This window comes from Muntiacus reevesi, chromosome 13, assembly GCF_963930625.1.
Source record: "Muntiacus reevesi chromosome 13, mMunRee1.1, whole genome shotgun sequence".
In the NCBI taxonomy this organism is placed as follows: domain Eukaryota; kingdom Metazoa; phylum Chordata; class Mammalia; order Artiodactyla; family Cervidae; genus Muntiacus; species Muntiacus reevesi.
The window spans coordinates 4,491,910-4,515,503 of record NC_089261.1 but is presented as its reverse complement, the minus strand read 5'-3'; the positions used below and the strand labels follow the sequence as shown (position 1 = coordinate 4,515,503).

Sequence of the window (23,594 nt, the reverse complement as noted above, 5' to 3'; positions counted from 1 at the left end):
ACGCATGTCCGGACCCGCCCCTTATCCGTGACGTCACTTCCCGCCCTTCCCGCTAGCGAGACGCCGTTGCCGTGGCAGCGGTCGGGGAGCAGGGTTAGGTTTTGCACTGGATCCCCGGAGCGGCAGGAGCGCCTGGGGGCAGTTCCATGAATCCGCCAGACACAGGGGCTCAGGCTGCGACGCCGGAGACTGGTGAGACTTTTTTCATCTCCCGCCCCGACGCCTGGATCCCCCTCTCCTTTACTCTTCCAGGCCATTTCCCTTCTCCCTCCGACCCCCGCCTTCTAAGTCCCGGGTTCTCTCATTGGCCTCCCACTTTGGCCAAATCTCCGCCTGCCTGTTCTCCCAGGCCCCTCTTTACTTCAGCTCCACGTCCTCCAGACCCCTTCCCAAGTCTCAATCCTTAATTCCCACTGGTCCCTTTTCCCGCGGTCCTGCCTTTTCCAGTTCCACCCCCGCCTTCCATAGTCCCGCCCTCGAGCCGGGTGTACCGACTCAGATCTAGGGTTCTTCTTTAGGCTCCACCCCTCACGTCCGCAGGTTGGTCCCCGCGGACCACTTCCCCGCCCCCTAGCACACCCCAATCCTCCTCTTTTCGCTTCTCCTGGAGACTTCTCCCTTTCCCCCTCCCCTCCCTCCCAACTCCAGAATGTGTCTGGCTCTGAAGCCTTGCCTGGACTTCAATTTCTTCACCTATTAAATGGGGGTGTGGTGGGGGGAGTGATAGGAAAAGATGCCCTCCCAAGTCTCCTCCCCTGTCTCTTTCTCACACCATAGCTGATTGACGTTAGTGTTACTATTAACGTTGAATTATAACGATAGTTAGGATTTATTGAACATATACCATGAGCCAGACTATGTGCCAAACACTACATGCATTCCATCATTTTTTTCCTAGAGCAACTCATTTACAGATCGTTAATTTATATGGTGGAGTGGGAATCCAAACCCAGGCCTTTCTTACTCTTCTACTAGTGCAGTTACTTGCTTTGTCTTCACTGGATTCCTTCAGTGTCCCCCCGGGTATCCAGGCAGTTAGCAATCCTGAGTCAGAGACTGACGTTGCTATATAGATGGGTTTAGAGTTTCCAAAGCGTTTTCATGGGTGCATTGGTCAGGATATGTGAAATCGCCCAGTCGTGTCTGACTCTTTGCAACCCTATGGACCCCCAACTCTATGGACTGTAGCCCACCAGGTTCCTCCGTCCATGGGATTTTCCAGGCAAGAGTACTGGAATGGGTTGCCATTCCCTTCTCCAGGGGATCTTCCTGACCCAGGGATTGAACCCGGGTCTCCTCATTGCAGGCAGATGTCTGAGCCACCAGCGAAGCCCACTGGTGAGGAGATAGGCGTAATCCTTACCTGAGGGGTAGGGTCCCAGGGCTTAAGACAAAGAAGGGACTTGAATGTTACACAGAAGTGAAGGAAAGCTTCCTTCACTCTTCTGTGGGTTAAAACCCACCTTGGACTGAGGGACCTATGGAGAGGCAAGGTTACCAGCTGCTCCCACCCCGGGGTAGTGGTGGCTCGGTTAGTGCCATCACTTGTGTGACCTCAGAAGCGGGGCAAGGTTGGAAGCTTCAGGCTGAGGGTTCTACTCAAGACCCAGGAATGACGGAGAAAGCACGTGACACACACCCACGTGCTTCTCACACCAGTCTCGTATCTGCAAATTCCCGCTGTTCAGAAGAAGTGATGGAGGGTAACGTCGGGTGTTTTTTCCGTGTTGTGTTTTCCTTTTGTATGTTCTTGCTCCTTTGGCATTTGCTGCTGCTCATCAGGATCAGGATCTGGGGCCTTCCCTGGTGGTCCAGTGGTTAAGAATCCACCTTCCAGTTCAAGGGTTGCGGGTTTAAGCCCTGGTCGGGGAACTAAGATTCCACATACCAAGGGGCTAACTAGGCCCACACGCCACAGCTCCTGAGCCCATATGCCACAACTAGAGAGTCAAAAATAAATAAATTTTTTTTAAAAGAACCACAATCTAACATCTGTCCCCAGAGGGCCACTGTAGTTATTTGAGGGCAAACAGGTTACTGTGTCTTTGTGTCTACACAAGCAAGCTCCTGAGTTCCAGGTGCTTCACCTCCTGAGAACCCCTCCTCCCACGATGGGGTTTCTTGCTTGCTTTATTTATTTCCTTGTTGCAGTTCCAGGAAGGAAACCCGGAATGTTTCAGACGGTTTTTCCATTTGTTTCTGCCCCATCCTTTGGGAACATAACATCTCATAGGTGATACCTCATGAGACGTCGTCACTGGGGCAACATACGTAGGTGGGACGTTGACCTGTGTGTATTTGTGACCTGTGTGTATTTCCACCCGTATCACCCCACCTGTGGGTGGAACTGCAGTACTGACACACCCATGACTTCCTCCCTGCAGAGACCCTCAGACACAGATGGTGCTTCCTGGTGGTCTGGGCTGCGTGCCCTGCTCTGCCCCTATTGTTTAAAGACAGTGCCTAGCACATAAGCAGGTACTCAGTCACCATTTTTTTTTTTTGCTTACTGAACACGATCTGACCCCCTCCCCGTGCTCTGCCCAGTGCAGTAGCCATCAGCCCATGTGGTGCTGTATTTGAAAATGGTGTCTGGTCCCCATTGGGATGTGCTGTGCATGTCACATAGACATGGGATGTTTGAGACAACATCTTTATACTGATTTCACATTGAAGAAATATTTTTGGTATATAAAGTTAAATAATATAGTTATTAATTGACCTCTTTCTTTTTACTTTTTTTTAATGTGGTGAGTACAGAATTTTCATTCCCGTGTGTGGCTCGCATGGTATTTCTTTTGGATGGTGTTGCTCTAGACGTAGCACTGCCTGAAGTCAGAGCAGAGACGTTGGACGCCAGAATGCCAGCTCCCTGAGTGACCTTGGCCTAGCCCCCTAACTTCCCAGAGCCTCAGTTCCCTCATCTGTTTAAAGGAGGTGGGTTTGGGGAATGGGACCCAGCAGGTCTCGTGGTCAGAGCCAGCAGCGCCCCAAGCTCACGGCCAACAGCCCCACCTGCTCTTTTCCTCGCTGTTCCTCCCGCCTGGGGCAGCCCGCTTCTTCCACAGCAACCTCCTCCCAGGAAGCCCTCCCAGAGTGCACACTCCCTCATTCTCCCTTAATCTACTCCCAGGGACCGAAGGGCTGGACACGGGAAGCCAGGCAGCTGGCTGAGCATCTGACCTTGAGCCCCAGAGCCTGCAGGCAAGTCCGACAGCCGGGCAAACTCAGACGTCCAGCGCCACGGACAGACACTCGTAGAGAGGTGAGGACAGGGCTGGCCCTCCGGGAGGCTGGCTGGCCCTCAGGAACTACCCTGCGGCCCCCTGGGTCTCCCTGCCCCTGTGGGCACAGGCAGGCCCTAGGGCCCCCGCCCAGCTGGCCAGGTCACCCTCCAGTGGGGAGGTGTGACTCGGAGTGAACAGATGGGCACGGCTTCAGAAATGAGTGCCCACACGGGAGCTGCCGCTTGTAGCCGATGGTGTGCAAAGTGGAGGGGACGGGGGAGAGGAGAGAGAACAAGGGGAGGAGTGTACCCAGAGGCGGCCTTTTCCCCGGGACCAGAGAGAGTCCCAAGGGGCTGCTGGCCAGCGTAATGCGGTCAGATAGACTTGGCCCAGATCTCCATAGCAGAAGTGGATCGGATTCCAGTGGGTAGGCCCGTGGCCCAGCTGGCGACTGCAGCAGCGGCCCAAGCAGGAGATGACAGTGGCCCAGCGCTGCCTGTCCTGCTGTAGCTACAACTCTCTCTTAGTTGTCAGCGGCCTGTCCAGGGTTTTGCGCAGGGAGGGGAGGCCGGCAGGTATATCCTCCTGCACAGTTGTGTAAATAAATAAAAACAAATGGGCTTCAGCCGTGGCTCAGAGGTAAAGAATCTGCCTGACATGCAGGAGGCACGAGACTCGGGCTCGATCTCTGGGCTGGGGAGATCCCCTGGAGGAGGAAATGGCAACCCATCCCGGTATTCTTGCCTGGGAACACAGCTGTTAGGCGCCCAGCATTCAGCAGGGGGCCTGGCACACAGGTCCTCAGAGGAGCTGTGGACCGACGGCCTCGGCAGTGTGGGCCTGGGGTGGGGTGGATGAGAGGGAGGCCGGTGAGGTCACCCACAAGCATGTCCCGAAGGGGCCAGGCCACGGACTTCTCCCCGCCGTCAAGGTTGGATTTCAGCAGGTTTTCTGGGGCTTCCGGAAGCTTCCTCCAGAAGCAGCCATGCGGCTCTGGCTCATGGGGGGCCCTCTCTGCCCACCCCAGGAGCCACAAGGATGGCGCACCTGCTGGGCAGCCCGGCCTGCATGGACAGCCTGCGCAAGGACCTCACCGACCTGCAGGGCGCCATTGTCGACGTGTTCTCCCGCGCCGGGCCCGTGCGCTTCCCCTCCTGGAAGTTCCCTGACCGCGTGGCCTGTGACCTGGACATGGTGGCCCTGCTGGAGCACTACGACCACGTGCCGGGCGACCCCGAGTTCACGCAGCTGGCCCACGCTGTGCTGCTGGAGCTGGTCATCGACAGGTGAGGGCCTCGCCCGAACCCGCTCACCGCAGGATGCCGGCCCCTGCCCCTCAAACCCCAGCAGCAGCCACAGGATCCCCCTCCGGCACCGGCGGTGACAGCCATCACCTTTGAGCATGTGCCGTCCAGGGCCACGTCAGCTCCTCGTGTTGTGTTGTGCTGTGTCTCGCCGTCGATCTTCAGGGAGTTGCCAGCCACCCCGTCGGTCCATGTGGCACTGCGGCTCTAACACCTGCTTCTCCAGCTGCCGCCAGCTGCCTCTTAGGGTTTCTGCATGTCGAGGACGCTTTGTCTGCTGCTCAGAGTCTCCATCGCAGGCTCTACCCTGTTCCTTGTCTGTGTCACGGGACCAGACACGGGGTGCGCTTGTCCGCATCCTGGCCCTGCTGGGAAGAGGTCACTGGACTCCCCCCTTGCAGCGCCATCGCTTCTACAGTGTCGTTCATGTTAGCAGGGTCATCAGCCTCCACTCCCTGTGGACCGCAGCCCCAGGCTCCCCGTGCTCCAAACCTTGCATGCTAACGAGGTCACGGGCCGACAGGCAGGGACCCCAGAGGCTTGGGGAAGACCTGCCTGGGGACAAAGAGGCCCGGGGTAACCACTCAGAGGCCTAGAGGAACTGTGGGTGTGAAAGCACTTCTCGGACCCTGTGAGGGGGTGTGAGCCCAGAACACACCCTCCTTCCTTCCTTGCTGCACCCTCTCCCAGGAAGGCCCCGCCCTCTCCTTTCTGGGCCGGCCAAGCCCCACCTGCCCGGCACAGCCCAGTCTACCCATCGCCTTCTAGGAAGCTGGTGCTGAGATGTCTTCCCAGCCCTTGCTGGTCGCTCTGTCCAGGCCACCCTCCTCCCACCCCACCCCACCCCCAGGCTGCTCATTCATTGTCACAATTCACAGAGGAGGCACCTCTGCCAGAGAGGGGCAGGGCCGGGAAGGCACTCAGCACCCCCTCCCGCAGGCCCTCTTGGCCCAAGGCCCCAGGGAGTTTGGACAGCCCTCTTGTACCTGCAACAACTGAAAGTCACTTTTCTGCCCGGTCTCTCTTGTAAACACAGTTCCTCTTCTTTTAAAACAGCCAGGTTCCCATGCAAATGCCTGCGCCTCTCCCCAACACCCCTTTACCTTAAAATTAGCCCCTGGGTCAGGGTAGGAGAGGGACCGACCTCTCTTCCTCCAGTCTCTGCTGTCACAGAAGCAGCTCATCACACAGGAGAAGCGCCCCCCCCAACACACACACAACTAGAACCAGGAGACTGCAGGTCACACTGCCCTGCACCCGCACCCTGAGGCGTGTGTGGCCTCCCCCACCGTGGGAGCCTCAGCTGTGTCCTCTGTGAGGTAAAGGCCCTGAGCCCCGTGACCTAAGGCAGCCACTCAGCCAGCACCTCCAACCTCCCAGAGTCTCCCCGTCCAGTGGGGAGCAGCCAAGCAGAAGTGCTGTCACCCAGGAGGCCCCGAAGAGGCCCCAAGCTTGGCCTTCAGGGAGGGCTTCCTGGAGGAAGTGGTTCTTGCGCTGGGCAGAGCATATTGTGAGATGCTCCAAGTCCCTGAGGCCCAGGCCAGTCTCCAGAGCCGGAGGCCACTGGTCGTGTGGTGCCAGGGCGCGTTGGCACCAGGCTCTGCCCCAGTCGACCCTACCGTCTCTGCCTGCAGGCTCCTGCTGCTGCTTCAGAGCTGCGCGAGCTACCTGGAGAACCTAACCTTGGAGCAGATAGTGCCCTCAGCCCGGGCTACAGGGCCCTGCATGTCCGTGGGGCTCACAGTACGACGCTTCTGGAACAGTCTGCTGAGGCTGGGCATGCTCAGCCAGCAGGCAGCCCTCCAGGTGGGTCCATCACTCTCCTTCCCCAACTGCGGTCACCCTCACGGCAGCCCCTTCAGCCGCCTTGCCCACCACGCGAGCACCGCGCCCGTTGCTGGCTCCTGCACAGCCTGGAAGTTAGCGACGCAGGCCTTGAGGGTCACGTTTAGGCCACCCGGCTCTGTAGTTTACACTGTGGGACTTTGGGAAACTCCCACCCACTCTGAACCTCAGTTTGTTCATCTGTGCAGTGGGAGTGACGACAGTTCTTCCCTCCCAGGGTGTGGTTGAGTAATGGGGATTATGAAAGTGTTAGTCACTCAGTCGTGTCCGACTCTCTGCGACCCCATAGACTGTAGCCCGCCAGGCTCCTCTCTCCATGGGAATTCTCCAGGCAAGAATACTGGGTATTCTTGCCTGGAGTGGGTAGCCATTCCCTTCTCCAGGGTAATCTTCCAGACCCAGGGATCAAACCCAGATCTCCCACATTGCAGGTGGATTCTTTACCATCCGAGCCCCCAGGGAAGCCCCGATGGGGTTCACATGAGCCCCATTTGTCTTGGGTCACCCCATAACCCTCACAAGCACCTGTGGGCAGGACCGCTGTCACCATAATAGTAAGGAAACCAAAACCGAGAGTGGCTTCAGTGACATGCGAGCAGGTGAATCCACCCAGCAAGGGCCCAGCGCCTGGCAGCTGTGTCTGTCACCCCGTCACCCGCCCAGTGTCAGGCATGTACCCATATTGACCTGGGCTTGGTAACAGAGGCCGCAGACAGGAGAAGGCGCGCTCCCATTCACGCTGCTACCAGATACCGTCTGAGCATCGGGCGAGGCTGCTGTCACAGAGATCCCCAGGGAGCCGGTCACCACCCAGGCCCGTCTCCCTCACCTGCTTCCCCTTTCTTTCCCTGACCACAGAAAAGGGCAAATCAAGGAGAGACCCTCACCTCCGAGCCCACAGCCAAGGGTGAGCCGGCTGGGAGCCCGGAACTGGTGACCACCCAGCTCGTCAAGCCTCCCTCCCCAGTGCCAGGTTTGCCCAAGGCCTGCCCAGAGCGGGACGGCCTCGCCATCAGCGTCTCGCTGCAGCGTCCAGGCAGGACGGCCGTGAACACGAGAAGTGTCCACGCCCAGACTGTGGAGACGGCCCTGGTGCCCTGTGACGCGTGCACCAGCGTCCAGGGCAGCCTGCGGGAGGTGGGCAAGGTGCTCATCAACCTGTGTCAGAGCCAGAACCTGCCCTCTTCGCTGGGCCGCTTCCAGCAGTTGGTGCGGGACAGCATGGGGCACAGGCCGCTGCCGGCTGCCACCGTGGGCCTCTGGGCGGCCGAGCAGAGCAAAGACCTGGCGCGCCTCGGCAAGCTTGTGGGGCCCCTGAGGGCCCAGCTGGAGGAGGCCGAGGGCCAGAAGGACGGGCTGAGGATGCAGGTGGGCGAGCTGGAGCAGGCCCTGCAGCAGGAGCAGGGGGCGCGGCGGCGGCAGGCCGAGGAGACGGAGCAGCACCGGGCCCAGTGGGAGCGCGAGAGGCAGCAGCTGCTTGCAGGTCAGCCCCCAGCGCTGGGTGTGCTGCCGTTGGAGTGCGGGCTCCCCTGGGAGCCGACCCTGCATCACGGGTGTGGAAGAAACCTGGGCTGGGAGTGGGCAGGAGACGCAGGGGTCGGAAGGCAGCGAAAGGGGCGCGCTTGCCAGGCCGGCCACCCTGCCGGAGCTTGAGCCGCATCCCGCTGGGGAACGCAGGAGCCTGTGAACAGGAGTTGTCCCAGAGGGGCAAGGGAGCCGGGGGATTCATACACTCACTCCTGTGGGTCACAGAAGGGAACTCCTGGGAGCTCATGCCACCCTGGTGCCCCCAGCCGGCAGAGGCGCCCCTCTGGCCTCCGCAGAAGCTGTCAGGCAGAGAGACACGGCCTAGCGGGCCAGCCCCCATGGAGGTCGTGAAGCCTGAGGGAGCTGGGGCAAGCTGCCGCCTTTTCTGAGCCTCCCTGTCGCCCCCCGGGAGGACATAGAGGCCCAGAGAGGTGCAGACACGGGGCAGCCGCCCAAGAGAAAGCAGGGTGGAGGGGCCAGGCCTGCCAGCACCTCCCCAGAGCCCCTCCCAAGTGTCCCACCATGGTGCTGGCCGCACTAGGCGTGAAGCGCCTGCCAGGCCCTGGGGAGCCTCTGAAGGAGCCTCTGAAGGGCCTCTCTCGCGTGGCTGCCACAGAAACAAGTGACCTCAAGACGAAGGTCGCCAGCCTGGAGGGGGAGCTGAAGCAGCAGCGCGAGTCCACACAGGCCATGGGTGAGGAGTCCCGCCGTGGAGCCTGGCGCCGGGAGCCCTGTGCTCGGCGGCCGGACCACCAGCCCCCTGTCTCTGTCTCTCGGGCTTCGGGGGCAAAGCTAAGGGAACCATGGAGGAGGCTGGGACTGACCGGCCACACTGCTGGGTGATGCCACCTCCCACCCAGAGAGGGCCTTCTGTTTGCAGCGCCCACCCTCGGGCGGGGCTCGGAGCCCCACTCTGGCTGAGGACAAACACCGAGGCCCAGAGATGTGCTGTGACAAGCCCTGCGCCGCCTTTCCCAGATCCCATCCTGGGTCGGAGGCCATGCGGGGAGTCCCCGGTGCTCCTGGGCCCTGCCCCTTCCCACACGCGCTCCGTCCTGCAGAGAGCAAGGCCCAGCAGCTGCAGGCGGAGGCCGAGCACCGGTTGGAGGCCGAGCAGCAGGTGCGGCAGCTGGAGCAGCAGGTGGAGCTGCTGGCAGGGCGGTTGGACGGGGCCAGCCAGCAGATCCGCTGGGCCAGCACGGAGCTGGACAAGGAGAAGGCCCGCGTGGACAGCATGGTCCGCCACCAGGAGGTGAGGCTGGGGCCTCCTCAGCGCCTGGGCTCCCATGACAAAGGCTGGCTGCGGGGAGACAGAACTCCACCGAGGGGGGACATGCTGGAGACCTCCGGAGAATTCCTGAGTGGAGACCGTGACCCGAAAGAAGTGGGGGACCCAGGCTGATGGGAGTCGGTCAACTGCTTTCCAGGGGGCGGGGTCTGCAAGCCTAGGGCCCTGGCCTTGCCCAGGGTTGGGGCCCGGCTCCCTTCTCCCCTCCACGCCTACCCCTGCCTGGAGGTGCACAGACGGGATGCAGCACAAGGGGGTGGGCTTGGGGAGGGTCGCCTCCTGTGCCCCTCATGGCCTCCCGCCCACCCCCGGCTCAGTCCCTGCAGGCCAAACAGCAAGCCCTGCTGCAGCAGCTGGATAGCCTAGACCAGGAGCGCGAGGAGCTGCGGGGCAGCCTGGACGAGGCCGAGGCCCAGCGGGCCCACGTGGAGGAGCAGCTGCAGTGCGTGCAGGGCGAGAGGGAGCAGGGGCAGTGCCAGCTCCGGGCCCAGCAGGTGCGGAGCGAGCCGGGGGGCGGGGCCGGTCCTCCGGGGGGCGGGGCTGCGAGCCGGTCCTCAGCTCCGAGCCTGCCCCGCCCCCAGGAGCTGCTGCAGAGTCTGCAGCGGGAGAAGCAAGGCCTGGAGCAGGCGACCACGGACCTGCGGCTGACCATCTCGGAGCTGGAGCGGGAGCTCGTGGAGCTGAGGCAGCGGGAGAGGCTGCTGGTGGCCTTCCCGGACCTGCACCGGCCCGCGGAGACCCAGATCCAAAGTAGGGACCCAGGCTTGGTGCAGAGGACACACCGGGGCCTGGGGCGGGCCGGCGGCTGCTGCTTATCTGGGCACAACACTGGGGCCTGCAGCGAGGGTGGTGGTGGGGGGTGCAGTAGTGTGGCCTCCAGAGCCCCCGTGGCACGGGGTGCCTTGTGTTGTCCACTCCTGGTGTGGACAGGGACACAGAGGCCCAGCAGTGAGGTGACCGCTCAGAGTCACGCAGCCAAGTCCAGACACCGGTCTGGCTGCCTCTGTGGCCTGTGCCCTGTGCCATGCCACATGCCAGTCCTGGCTCAGCTTCCATGTCCCCCGTCCCGGCATCTCCCCAAACCTCCAAGGGCACGGTGACCCCAACTGTCCTGTGTCTGGGACCCCACAGCACGGGAGTGCTAGGGACCCAGCGCTGTGGAAGACTGGCTGCCAGGCCACCTGGGTCCTTGTCCAAACCCCTCCAGTCCCTAGAGCTCTGGGTGAATCCGGTGCAGAGCTGGCAGGATGATCCAGTGCGATCTAGCTGGTCACGTAGGTTGTCAGTTCTGAGTGCTGGGCCTCGTGATGCCCTCCTGACCGCCCCATAGGCAGGTGACGAACCAGGAAATGGATAACAAGCGGCAGCAGCTTGCCTGGTTCAGAGTCGGGGTGGAGGGGGGAAGCACCCATCTCCTCAGCAGCGGGAAAGAATATCCTCACTGAATTCCTGGCACTCAAACCCAGGAGCTGGCCATGACTTTGGGCAAGTCACTGTCTCTCGGGCCCTCCAAAAACGGGTAGCCTCGGAAGAGCTTCACTTCCTTACCTATTTGCTAAATCTTCAGTGAGGTCCAGTTCCCGTCCCCCACCCCAGCGCTCAAATTCTGCAAGGCTGCAGTCACCTCCCAGCAGACAGTGGGGTACGGAGCGGGGGCAAGGCCTCAGGAGAAGGAAGGTGCGGGAGGCCCAGAGCACCAACCCTGCCCACCTCCGGGCCCGTGGGGACACCGGCCCAAGGCACAGCGCGTCTGCCCCCGGAAGTGCTGTCCCGTTGAGGCTGACCTGCTGGGGTGCAGTGCCAGGTATGCATCCCCACAGGCTCTGGTGACATCACAGATGACATGGAGAGGCAGGTGCAGGCCAACGACATCCGCATCCGGGTCCTGCAGGAGGAGAACGGGCGGCTACGGTCCATGCTGTCCAAGATCCGGGAGGTGGCCCAGCAGGGGGGCCTCAAGGTGGGCAGCATGGCTCCCCTGCCTGAGAGGGGCCGGCCCCTGGGGACTCGGAAGAGGCCACCCCCCCCACACCACCAACCCAGCGGAGGTCTTGGGCTTCCCCGGGGAACCTGCCGCCAACTGTGCTCCCAGCACGTGGAGCCCTCCTGGCAGGTGGCTTTAGCTGTGCCTGCTGCAAAGCCTCCCACGATTCGGCAAGGCATGAGGGTGTTTACGTGTCGTCCCCCTCCAAGCCCCCCTCCAGCCCTTTGAACTTTTATTTCAAGTGCACCAGGAGCCTCGTCCAAAAGCAAACCTTCTCACACTTAACAGCTGACAGGCCCCAGGAGGCTTCCCAAACCTGCCCCTCAGAGGAAGGCCTGGGCCACAGGTTCAAGCCCTCCCCGACCCTGCCCTCTATGGCGCTATCTCTGTTGGGTGCAGAGGGGCCCTGGGCCTTGCTGAGTTCAGTTTTCTTCACAGCTGATCCCCGAGGACCAGCTCTGGGCCCCTCCCGGCAAGGGAATTCAGGGAGCAGATCCCCCAGCCCAGGCCCCAAGGACGTCCCCAGGGTGAGTGAGGCTTTGTCAGAGGTGGGGCACGTGGCTGGGGGCGGGGGGGAGCCTGCTCGCTTGCTCACGGGAGATCTTGCCGTCTGGTCTTCCCACAGGGCCCCGGGCAGGCGGCACCCACCGGGCAGCAGGACAGCCAGCGCGGGCAGGACCCTGCCAAGCCAGCCCCGGGCATCCCCGCCTCTGCGGCCCCACAGCCGGCCCGGCAAGTCCTCCCTGGAGGACGTGACCTACCCGACCAACTGCGCCCAGAACCCCATTCGGGCCTTGGCCAGGCTGAGGAGGAGGCTGTCACCAGGCAGGGGCCAGGCCAGCCCGGCGCACCAGCCCCAGGGGCGGCCCACGTGACCTGCAGGTTGGGGGGCGGGCCACAGGGCAGGCAGCTGGCAGCCCACCAGGCCTAATAAAGCCCAGGCCATCTTGGCAACCTTGGCCTGCCCTGGCTCTGCGGGGAAGAGTCCTTCCTCCCCGGTCCTGAGAGTCACTGGCTGGCAGAGGCCTGGCACACCACATGCCCTCTGTGGACGGGAACCTCCCGCCTCCCTCCTGTCGGGCAGCAGGGGACGAGGACATGCTGAGGGCAGAAGGAAGCTTGTAGCACCGGGGCCACCTGAAAGGCAGTCTTTTGACCCCCCGCCCAGAGCAAAGGCTAAGGGATAATGTAGACGCACTGACCCCCGCCAACAAAGAGCAGGGGCAGAGTCAGGGGTGTGCAGGCGAAGGGGGATGGCCCGGTGGGACCCGGAGGCAAGGAAGGGGTCAGAGGCAGGCAGGGGCCAGCCAGCTGTGCACCCGGGCATGGGGACTCTAAGGACCCAAGAGTCAGCCTTCCTGTGACTGAGGAATGCCTCACCGTCAGGAAACACGAGCGACAAAGGCTTTCTCCAAATCCAGGAGGTTGGATCCCCACAAGGCCACTGGAGGCAGGGCAAGGCTTTACCTAGCCAGAGCGGGGACACCCCCGCTAGCCTGGCTGTCCCAGGCCTATCCCGGGGCCCCGGCACCGAAGCCTCCAGCCTCGCCAGCCCTCCGGAGTCCGGCTTTCCTCACGAAGCCTCTGGCCTGCCCTGAGCCCCCTTACCTGTGAAGGGCAGGTGTTCAGATCTCGCTGAGGACTTCTGGGGGTGGGGATGGGGATGCTCTTGGCTTTCTGGGACAGTTTTCCCTAGTCAGGAGGCCAACAAATAGAGCACCTCAGTTTACAGAGAAAGGTCAAGGGGGGGCCCGTGTGTTCAGGGTGTGGCTGGGGGGAGCCCAAGTCCTGCTTCTGTGGAGCCCGGGGGGGCTCCCTGATCTAGGCCCTTCACTGGGCGGCTCCCTGAGGCAGGGGCCTGAGAGCCGGGGGTGAACCCGTCAGCCCAGCTCCGCTCTGTGTCCATTCAGCAGTTCACAGGTCCGCAGGTCAGACGTCTGAGCCCCGCGTGGCTGGGTTCTCTGCTCAGGGCCTGGGAACCAGGCCGAAATGAAAGCATCTGCCAGGCTGCATTCCTTGTGCAAGGGCCTGGGGCAGGTTTCAGGCTCCTTCTGACTGCTGGCTGCCTTCCAGCTCCTGCAGCTGCAGAACGGAGGTCCATTTCCTCGCTGGCTGCCATCAGGGCCACTCTTGGCTCCAAGAGGCTGTCCAACTTCTCGCCACGTGGCTTCTCCATCTCCGAGTCAGCAACAGAGGATATCTCAGGGCTCTGATCCCCTCTACACTTCAAATTCCTGGCTTCCTCTTCCTCTACCAGCTGGAGGAAACGCTCTGCTTTTAATGGGCTCACCTGGTTAGGTCAGGCCTCCCTGGACACCTTCCCACACATTAAGGTCAACCGTACCACACAACACAACCTAATCACAGGAGTAGACTCCATTGGTGTCTCAGTTCCAGGATCACATGAGGTGTGTTCACGGGGGCTGGGGGCATCCCAGGGGTTGTTTTAATTTTTGGCTGCACTGGGTCTTCCTTGCTGTGTGTGGGCTTTCTCTAGTTGTGGCGAGTGGGGGCTACTCTCCAGTTGCAATGCAAGGGCTTCTCACTGTGGGGGCTTCTCGTTGCAGAGCATGGGCTCTAGAGCATACCACCTTAGTTGCCCCGAGGCATGTGGAATCTTCCTGGACCAGGAATTGAACCCGTGTCCCCTGCACTGGCAGGCGGTTCTTAACCACTGGGCCACCAGGAAAGTCCCCTTAGGAGGCATTTTAGAGCCCACCTCCCACAGGCAGTAGACCCCCAAGGTGACTTGTTTATCTAAAACATCCACAAATCTTGCATCTTATATTAAAATATATCCATGTTTATTTTAATACTAAACCTCCTTAAACCCCAATTTTTTTTTTTTCAATAAAAATGGATGACCCTGGAAAATGTACCACATCTACCCTGTGGCTTCAAGTATCCTGGTCAGCAACCTGTAGCCCCGCGGAGAAGAACAGGGCTAGATGGTTTCTAAGGCCTCTGGTCCCAGCCAGGCCCCAGATGGGAGTCCAGCTGGACAGGCCACGGGACCCATGGCCCCCAGTGCCCAAAGGCCCAATGCCAGCAGGCAGTGGGCGCCTCTAGGTTCCACATCATAGCCTTGACCACGGTGTGTCCACAAGATGGTCAGTCTAGGGTGCCTCCAAGAACAGATGGCGCCTCCCCCACCCCACCCCCCAATAAATACGCACAGAACCAGGCCACTGCAGCCGCAGCCCTCAGGGATGCCCTGCCAGCCAGGTCAGGGAGCTCCCAGAGCTGTGGGAATAGCAGCGCTGCCCACACCCTCTTCCCCAGACGCCTGCCCGGGGTCCTGGGTGCTGCTTGTGAGGAGGCAGACGGAGACACCCCAGGGTGGCAGACAAGGGCCCCAAAGCTGCCTGTCTTCCTGCCAGGTCCAGGCCGTGCATCCTCAGGCTGGGGACGGTGGTCCCTCGCTCCTGGTGTTGATGTGTGGGGGGCGCCTTGCCCCTGAGCAGGGGAGGCCCCATCCCTGCTCCCATCATAGGGCTTTCTGTCCTGCCCCCCGCTGCGGTCCTGTTCGGGCGCCCAGGGCGCAGGCAGGCAGGGTCCCTTGCCCGCAGGCAGAGACCCCGCGGGGGCAGCTAGTCATCGGAGTAGCGGTTCCCTGCAGGAGAGGAGGAGAAACAACAGGGAGGGAGGCGTCAGGTGGGAGCCAGGTGTAGCCGGCCAAGAGCCCCTCCCCTCGCTGCTCACCCAGGACGTTGAATTTGCACAGCGGGCAGGTCTGCTGGAGCATCAGCCAGGGGTCCACGCAGTCTCGATGGAACTCATGCTTACAGGGCAGCACCCGGAGCCACTATAGGGGTGGGGGGCGTGGGCTCAGGCCACAGGGAAGGCCTCCGGTGCTAGGGGCCAGGCCCCGTGCCCTCACCTAAGCTGGGAACTGGAACCCCTGTGACCCGCCGCACCCCCCCTCCGCCCAACCCGTTCTGCTTCCCAGAGCTCTGCTGGGGCAGGAAGAAGGCCGGTGGAGGCGCTTCCCAGGTGTGTCGGGAGCAGGGCAGGTGTCATAGCCCTGGCTGACCTCTGCCCAGGGCACTAACCTGCTTGTTGCAGAAATAGTCCAGACACACAGCGCAGGTCTCAGCACCAGGCTCCAGGGGGCTCTGCGCTGCCCGGCCCAGCCGGCACCTCCGGGTCTTGAGGGATGCCAGCCTCTGCACCACCCGGCGCTTGAGCAGCTCCACCTTGGGGGGGGGGGGGAGAAGGGCAGCACAGTTCCTAGCGCCGGGGACATGGGCCCCCCTCCCACGGGCCACCCCAAGGGCAGGCTCCCACCTGGCCTCCAGGCTCCCGCTGGCTCTGCCGGGATGCCTGCCGCTGAGCCTGCACCACGAGGCCCGTGCACAGGAGCATGGCCACCAGCAGGATGGCATTCCACAGCTGCTGCAGCGGCTTCTGGGGAGGGGAGCCAGGCGTCAACCCCACCCCCCTTCACCCCCCAGTGAATCCACCCTAAGGACCAGGCAGGTGAGGTCCATGGGAATCATGAACCTGGAGGTGCCTGGCTTCATCTTCTGAAGACTCTGTCCTTCCTGGCTTTCACAGGAGAAACGTGAAACCCAGGTAAGGAGTCTGAAGGGGAATCAAGGCTTCCAAGAGGCAAATGGACGTGAAACAGCAGCAGCTAACTCTGACTGTGCGTGACCCCGGGTCAGGCACCCACCCAGAGCACCCACCCAGTCCTGAACCCTCAGAGCAGCCCTGGGAGGTGCAAGAGGTGGTCTCCCTACCCGGGCAGAAGGAGGCCACAGGACTTGAGACAAGGCATGTGTATACTCAGCCCCCCAAGTACCCACCTGCTCCTGGGCCCGACTGCCTCCCAGGCACACCAAGTCCTGCCATCCTCCGTAGCCATCCTTAGACAGGCCACAGGTGGTCCACAGGGTCAGCTTCCACTCAATGTTGGCCGACAGGGACTCTCCGCTGGTTATCTCAGCCGTGGCCTGGGTCCTCCTGGGAGGGGAAGCCGGAGGCGCCAGACGGAAGGTCTCTTGGGAGGAGAGGCTCGGACCCACCCGCCCCAGCCTTCTGGGAAGCGGATCCCTTGAGTATCACCCCATACTGCTTTGGCCCCAGGCCTTTCCCAGCCACTAGTTTATCCATATCTCCTAACAGCCGGACAAGGAGGCCCGCAAGCACAGGGAAGGGCCCATCAGGATCTGGCTTCCTCCGTGTGGAGACCAATCCCCTCCACCCAGAAAGCAGCCTCCTCGCTCCACGCCCTGGCACCTCCTTCCAGTCTCTTCACCCATTTCTCAGGCCAAGAGACTACAGGCTCAGATGAAATGGCAAAGTCAGGGAGGAACCCTAGTGTCCAAGCCCCGTCTTTTGGAGCCCATGCCCCAACTCACTGCAGCAGCGCCTCCAACAGCTTGGTGACGTTGGAGGAATAATGCAGGACGATCACTGGCCTGAGCAGAAGCTGGGAAATGTCCAGCTGGAGGGGGGACAGGGAGGTCAGGCAGCCCGGGTCACTGTCCCCCCCAGCCCCACCCCACCCCCAGCCTGACTCGGTTTACCTCTCGGACCACGTTGTGGTTCAGGACCAGGAGCAGCAGGGCTGAGGCTCCCAGGAAGAGTGCCCTCCGCATCTGCAGGGCAGAGCCAGAGATCAGCACACAGCCTGCCCACATGCCCGCCCCACCACCTGTGGCTGTTCTCGGCTCCTGGTGAGCGCTTCCCCTGGACAGACTAGCTGTAAGCAACTTGAGGTCAAGGACAGAAACCCTTATTCCTCCCACTCCCACCTCCAGATGCCCTGTGGGACCCAAACAGCACTGTGCCTTCCCTGGTCCAAGTGGAGCAAGCCTGCCCACCGGCCCCCCGCAGGAATTCCCCATCGGACACTCTCAGAGCCTGGTCAAGCTTCCGGACACTCTCTGGTCTCCTGCCACCTCCCTGCTGCCAAACACCCTGATCTGAGTCTACACCTGGTGGTCCCTTGTCCCACCCAGGACCAGGGCTTCTCTGGAAGGTCCTTAGGGGGCCATCGGGTAGTCCAGTCCTAGCAATTGCCTTGAAAACCCCTCCTCCAGCTCCTCTTCCACATATCACCACCGCGGCCACCACCCCCCAACCCCGTACCTGCTGAACCAGAGCCGTGGGATAGGCCTGTGGGCCGCCGTCCTGACTCTCCTGGTGAATCTGGGCCTCCTGCTCTTTGCCCACGTATGCCACCGCAATCCAGCCTTCTACGGGTGCGTCCTGCTCAGCATCCACGACGTCCATCTGTGGGGCGAAGGGCCGTGGGTAGAGGGAGGGCGGGGAGGAAGGGGATCGGACGCACAGCGGATGCAAGGCCAGGGTTCGGGAACGAGTATGCAGGAGAAGGCACCCGATCTCAGGTTCTGGAAGCCAGAGGGCTGGGAGCCTGGGCAGCCTGGGGGAAGGGGGGCGCTGGGCTGCCAGGGCTTGGTCCAGGATGAAGACCGGATGTGGGTGCAGGGTCTACGGCGGCTCAGCGGCGCTCACCAGCAGCAAGCGGCCGCCCAGCGGGGGCGCCGGGTCGGCCTCGGGGCCGATCCTCACCCCCTGCAGCACCAGCGCGTCCTGCCGCGGCAGCCTCACGTCTACCCGCACGGCGCGGGCCCCGCCCCGCCCCGCCCCGGCCGCGGGCTCGCCGCCGTCCGCCGCGGCCCCCGGCCCCGCCAGGCCCAGCCAGAGCGGCAGTAGGGGCAGCAGCAGCAGCAGGGGCGACGGCGGCGGAGGAGGCGGCGGCGGCGGCGACCTCAGCGCGGGGCGAGCGGCGGGGCCCATGGCAGGACCCGGCGAGCAGACGACGCAGGGGCGCCGGAGGGGGGATCCCGGGCGCGGGGGGGGGGCGAGGGGGAGCGGCGGGATTGAGGGCGCAGCCGGACGGGGCGGGGCGCTGAGGGGCGGGGGGCGGGGCTGCAGCCGGACGGGGCGGGGCGCTGGGTGGCGGGGCGGGGCTGCAGCCGGACGGGGCGGGTTCGCTGAGGGGCGGGGCGCCGGGAGGCGGGGCAGGGCGCCGGGAGGCGGGGCGGGCCCTCGGCACCGCCAGCACCCAGGCCGGGCCTCGCGCGCCCCCTGGTGGCCGCGGAGAACGCGGAGCGACGGCAGCCGCGCGGAGGTGGAAAGTCAGAGAGGCGGCGCTCGCAGTTTTCGGTTGTGTGATGGCAGGGACCAGAGGAAAGGACACTGACAGAGATAGGTGAAAGATAGTTGGTGACTCGGGGAGGCCGAGGCACGCTGAGGGGCCCAGACGGGCAGCAGCAGGGAACTTCTGGGGGTCTAGACACTGATCCTTGCTCTTGAGCGGCCTGGCCTGACGGTCAAAAGGTCGGCCTGGTTCTCCACTTCTCTACCAGACTGAACTCCAGGAGATGAACCAGAGACTGGTCTGGCAGGCTGGTGGGTGATAGGGAGGAGGGAGATTGAGACAAGAGTCCTAGAGGGGCAGAGAGAGATGCCAGGCGTTCCCGGTCCCAGGGGCCCGTGCCTCAGAGGGGTCCTGAGGCTGGGTCTGAAGGCTGGTCACTTTCCTGGGCTTTGAAACGGGCACTAGAAGACCAGCAGTGTCACACCCCCGACAAGTCATCTCTTGATGCCCTCAGCAGTGTGAGAATTATGCGAATGGTCCCAAAACTCGTCCTTTACTCCCAGGGGTTGCTGCTGCCGGGAGCTGGCTCAGTCTGAAAACTGGGCCTTTTGAAAAACTGTATGGTGATAAAAGAACAAAGGCCTGAGGAGGCATGACATTTTTTTCCCCAGTATTTTATTATGAAAGATTTCAAGCATGCAGAAAAACGGAAAGAATATTGCAGGGGCCACCTGTGTAACCACCAACATCGAACCACCAAGATGCTCCTGAAGAATTAGTTGGAGAGAATAAAACGTAGAACAAAGGTGCAGTAATCAAAAACAGCGTGGGAAAGATAGACATATAGATATATGGAATAGAATTGGGAGTCCAGAAATAAACCCAGACATCCACAACCAATTGATTTTCAACAAGGGCACCAAGACCATTCAGTGAGGGCAACACCATTGTCTTCAACAAATGGTGCTGGCTATCACATGCAAAAGAGTGAAGTTGGACTCCTACCTCACACTGTTGTGGGACAACTGGCTATCACATGCAAAAGTTAACTCAAAATGGACTAACAGTGGAAATGCAAATGGTGTAGCTTCTGTGGAAATCAGGATGGTGGTTACTCAAAAACAAACATAGAATTACCCTCTGACCCACCTCTTGGTATATCCAAAAGAATTGAGAGCAAGAACTTGAACAGATGTTTGGTACACCAGCATTCATAGCAGCATTATTCACAACAGCCAAAAGATGGAAACTGGTTTGTTTTGCTTGTTGCACAAGGCGAAACGCTGAGACACTGAGATTTGCAGCAAAGAGAGCGTTTATTTGTAAGACAGCCAAGCGAGGAAATAGAACAAGTCTTGAGTCTGCCTCCCTGAAGAGTATTTATGGGGTGGAAAAATAGCAGCAAAGGTGATTGGGGGAAAGTGCGGTATTCTTCATTCTGCACGGGCGTAACTAAGCTACAAGCCTCTGCAGGTTCATCGCATAATCTGAGGGAGGAATTGTCGGCTCTCTGAAATCAAAAGTTTTCGAAGCACAAACCCAGCATGCGCCCAAGTAGAGGGTCAGTGGTCCTATCCAGTCTTAATTGGCTCAGCTCAAACTCAATACAGCTGACTCCATTTCTAGAAAACAACTCGGGTGAACATCTTATTGTTTACGCCACGGGCTGCTTAGAGGACATGCATCTTAAAATGACCTTGGTTAGTGAAGACTGGTGAGATGGATTGACTCATCACCCTCAGTTTCACAACTGGAATGTCCATCAGTGGATAAATGGGTAAACCTCAGATATGCAGATGACACCACCCTTATGGCAGAAAGCAAAGAGAAACTAAAGAGTCTCTTGAAAGAGGAGAGTGAAAAAGTTGGCTTAAAACTCAACATACAGAAAACTAAGATCATGGCATCTGGTCCCATCAATTCATGGAAAATAGATGGGGAAACAGTGGAAACAGTGACAGACTTTATTTTTTTGCGCTCCAAAATCACTGCAGATGGTGACTGCTGCCATGAAATTAAAAGATGCTTGCTCCTTGGAAGAAAAGCTAAAAAATAAAAAATAAAAAAATAAAAAGAAAAGCTATGACCAACCTAGACAGCATATTAAAAAGCAGAGACATTACTATGCCAATAAAGGTCCATCTAGTCAAGGCTGTGGTTTTCCCAGTGGTCATGTAAGGATGTGAGAGTTGGACTATAAAGAAAGCTGAGCACCAAAGAATTGATGCTTTTGAATTGTGGTGTTGGAGAAGACTTTTGAGAGTCCCTTGGACAGCAAGGAGATACAACCAATCAATCCTAAGGGAAATCAGTCCTGAATATTCATTGGAAAGACTGATGCTGAAGCTGAAACTCCAATACTTTGGCCATTGATGTGAAGAACTGACTCATTTGAAAAGACCCTGATGCTGGGAAAGGTTGAGGGCAGGAGGAGAAGGGGATTACAGAGGATGAGATGGTTGGATAGCATCACTGACTCATTGGACATCAGTTTGAGTAAACTCTGGGACTTGGTGATGGACAGGGAAGCCTGGTGTGCTGCAGTCCCTGGGGTCGCAAGGAGTTGGACATGACTGAGCAACTGAACTGAACTGACTTTTGATACATCCATATCATGGAATATTATTTAGTCACAAATAGGAATGGGGCTTCCCAGATGGCACAGTGGTAAAGAATCCACCTGCCAGTGCAGGAGACGCAAGAGGCTTGGGTTAAATCCCTGGGATGGGAAAATCCCCTGAAGTAGGAAATGACAACCCGCTCCAGTATTCTTGCTTGAAAAATCCCATGGACACAGGAACCTGGTGGACAACAGTCCGTGGGGTCACAAAGAGGTGGCTACAGCTGCCAGTCATGAGCCACTGAGCCCAGAACGAGCAGGAATGAGGTGCTGACGTCCGCGACAACATGAATGACCTGTGAAGACACTATGCTAAGTGAGAAGCCGGACACAAGAGGCCATGTATTAATATTATTGTATAACGTGTCCAGAATAGGTAAATCAGATGGGAAGCAGATGAGTGGCCGCGGGGATGGGGAAATGACATGTGACTGCTTCATGGTTCAGGGCTTCCCTCTGGGGTGACAGAAAGGTTTTGAAACTGAACAGAGAAGCTGGTTGCCCACCATTATGAATATACTCAATACCACTGAATTTTTTACTTTTTCTGAATTTTTTTAAAGATTTCAGTTATTTTGCCAATTATATTTTTTTCAATATTATTTATTTACTTACTTATTTTAATTTTTGGCCTCACCGTGGGGCATGCAGGATCTTAGTTCCCTGACCAGGAATCGAACCCAAGCCCCCGGCATTGGGAATGCGAAGTCTGAGCCACTGGATCACCAGGGAAATCCCTGAATTTTTTTTCACTTCCAAGTGGTTAATTTTAGGTTGTGTGAATTTCATTTCAATGAAAAAAATAATGCAGGCCTGGCTGTACAGTAGCAAAACTCTAATCAAGCAAATGAGAAACACGAAGTTCAGATCACCAGTGTGGAGTTTTATTGTGAAGGGGCACTCTGGGGCCCCCGCAGTCTCAGTATTCTGCTTTTTAAGTCACCTGATTGTTCATTATATCATCCTTCTTCGCATAGGTTACTAACCTTCTTTTGTAAGGAATCGTTCTTCCTAAGTCGCGCAACGCACTGTGGAGGCCCTGTGGGGTCCATGGAGTCTTGCTTCTCCGATTCTGTGAACGTCGCAGCCTGTCTGTCAGCCCCAGCGACAAGGATGCTAGGGCAGAGCCTGTAATCAGCCAGGCTGTTGTCTCCACTGCCTCCGTGTCCCCGTTCCACCGCCAACTCCCTATTCCCACACTGCTTCCCAAGGCAGGGGGTCCTCGCGGTCCCCGAACACACACACCTCCCAGATGCAGATCTTAGCTCACACCTGCTCCCCACCTGGAACACACCTCTGCTCCCCTAGGAATGTCCACATCCTCGCCTTCCATCTGTGGGAGCCTGAGGGCTGCTGTAAACTTGGTGAGCTGTCACCCTGTGGTCTGTCCTCCCACGGGTAAGCCTGGTGATCCTGGAAGAGACAGAGGACTGAGGATACAGTCTTAATGTGGGAGAGTAAGCCCAGACCAGGCCAGGCCAGGCCAGGTCCTTCTGCTGCTGGGTGGGGTGGAGCTGGGGGCTGTGGGGGAGCAGTCGAGGTCGGCTTTCTTGCCCTGGGTCCCCAAATGGGAGTTGGACTAAACGGTTGTTGGGGGTAGGGGAGCTCCTTTCATCAGGCGTGCAGTGATCCCAAATGGCTTGTGTCTTGGGGTACAAGGCTTCCTGGCCCCGGCTGGACTGTGAACTGTGTGGAAGAGGCCCCGTGTCCCTCATCCCTCACCCCCGCTAAAGTTGCAAGGGGACAGAGGAAGAAATGAAGCTGTTAATAAAAGTGTGAGGTGCATAGGGTGTTTTGCCCCGTGCACGAATGGGACGGGGCAGGGAAATGATTTAGACTTGGTACCAGGAATGGGGTATGTGCCGGGGCGGGAGGGGGGTGGCTGGCGGGGGCTGCTCTTCCTCTGCTGTGAAATGAATTCTTCAGTGTGATTCCAGGCTGTGCATAAAATGGGCAAGCATCCCGCGAGTCCGCGGATGGTAGTGCTGGTAGGATATGAGGGGGCAAATCCATATTCAGAATACAGGTCGGCCCCAGCGAGCAGGAAACTCGGCCTGTGATGGAGACGCGGCAATGTGCCGAAGCTGCCACCAGGTGGCAGGCTAGTCCCCAGGGAGTGCTCCTGGGGGTGGGGGGTGGGGCGCACCGGGCCAGGTGTTGGTCTCGCTGTTTTTACAAAGGGGGCCTTCAGGAGGGTAAAGAATTCACCTGTCAGTGCAGAATCCACCTGTCAATGCAGGGTAAAGAATCCACCTGTCAATTCAGGAGACGCAGGTTCGATCCCTGGGTCGGGAGGGTCCCCTGGAGGAGGAAATGGCAACCCACGCCAGTGTTCTTGCCTGGGAAATCCTGTGGACGGGGAGTCTGGCAGGCTACAGTCCTTGCTGCCGCTGCTAAGTCGCTTCAGTCGTGTCCGACTCTGTGCGACCCCACAGACGGCAGCCCACCAGGCTCCCCCGTTCCTGGGATTCTCCAGGCAAGAACACTGGAGCGGGTTGCCGTTTCCTCCTCCAGTGCATGAAAGTGAAAAGGGAAAGTGAAGTCGCTCAGTCGGGCCACAGTTTAGGGGATGGCAAATGAGTTGGACACGACCTAGTGACTGAGCCCTCCAGGAGGGCAGCGCCTTGCTCACAGGAACTCATCACCCGTGGGATGAGGACACACAGGCTGCTGGCCGCACGTAGCTGGGGGTGCATATCAAAGGAATTATTTCAGTGAGCCCAGACT

The 23,594-nt window shown here is 59.7% G+C and overlaps 2 protein-coding genes across 9 annotated transcripts; one reads left to right on the top strand and one right to left on the bottom strand.

The window, feature by feature from the left end:
• Nucleotides 1–61: 61 nt before the first annotated feature.
• CCDC157 (coiled-coil domain containing 157) lies at nt 62–13,838 on the top strand. Of its 7 annotated transcripts, XM_065903699.1 has the most exons (13): nt 72–192; nt 2,761–2,937; nt 3,134–3,265; nt 4,255–4,513; nt 6,166–6,337; nt 7,235–7,859; nt 8,520–8,597; nt 8,965–9,155; nt 9,509–9,685; nt 9,773–9,941; nt 11,012–11,151; nt 11,614–11,702; nt 11,801–13,838. In XM_065903699.1, exons 4-13 carry the CDS (start codon nt 4,266–4,268, stop codon nt 12,048–12,050), a joined length of 2,139 nt encoding a protein of 712 aa, XP_065759771.1. In that variant the 5' UTR covers nt 72–192; nt 2,761–2,937; nt 3,134–3,265; nt 4,255–4,265; the 3' UTR covers nt 12,051–13,838. The 7 variants fall into 7 exon arrangements, with proteins under 7 accessions (XP_065759774.1, XP_065759771.1, XP_065759775.1 ...); XM_065903702.1 differs by lacking the exon at nt 2,761–2,937 and having other exon boundaries at nt 62–192; XM_065903703.1 differs by having other exon boundaries at nt 3,134–4,513.
• A 119-nt stretch (nt 13,839–13,957) lies between these two features.
• RNF215 (ring finger protein 215) lies at nt 13,958–18,018 on the bottom strand. Of its 2 annotated transcripts, none has more exons than XM_065903707.1 (9): nt 17,659–18,018; nt 17,272–17,415; nt 16,707–16,778; nt 16,539–16,624; nt 15,984–16,140; nt 15,463–15,579; nt 15,228–15,371; nt 14,878–14,980; nt 13,958–14,788 (listed from the first exon to the last, which is right to left on the bottom strand). In XM_065903707.1, exons 1-9 carry the CDS (start codon nt 17,941–17,943, stop codon nt 14,766–14,768), a joined length of 1,131 nt encoding a protein of 376 aa, XP_065759779.1. In that variant the 5' UTR covers nt 17,944–18,018; the 3' UTR covers nt 13,958–14,765. The 2 variants fall into 2 exon arrangements, with proteins under 2 accessions (XP_065759779.1, XP_065759778.1); XM_065903706.1 differs by having other exon boundaries at nt 15,463–15,582; nt 17,659–18,016.
• Between the last annotated feature and the right edge of the window lie 5,576 nt (nt 18,019–23,594).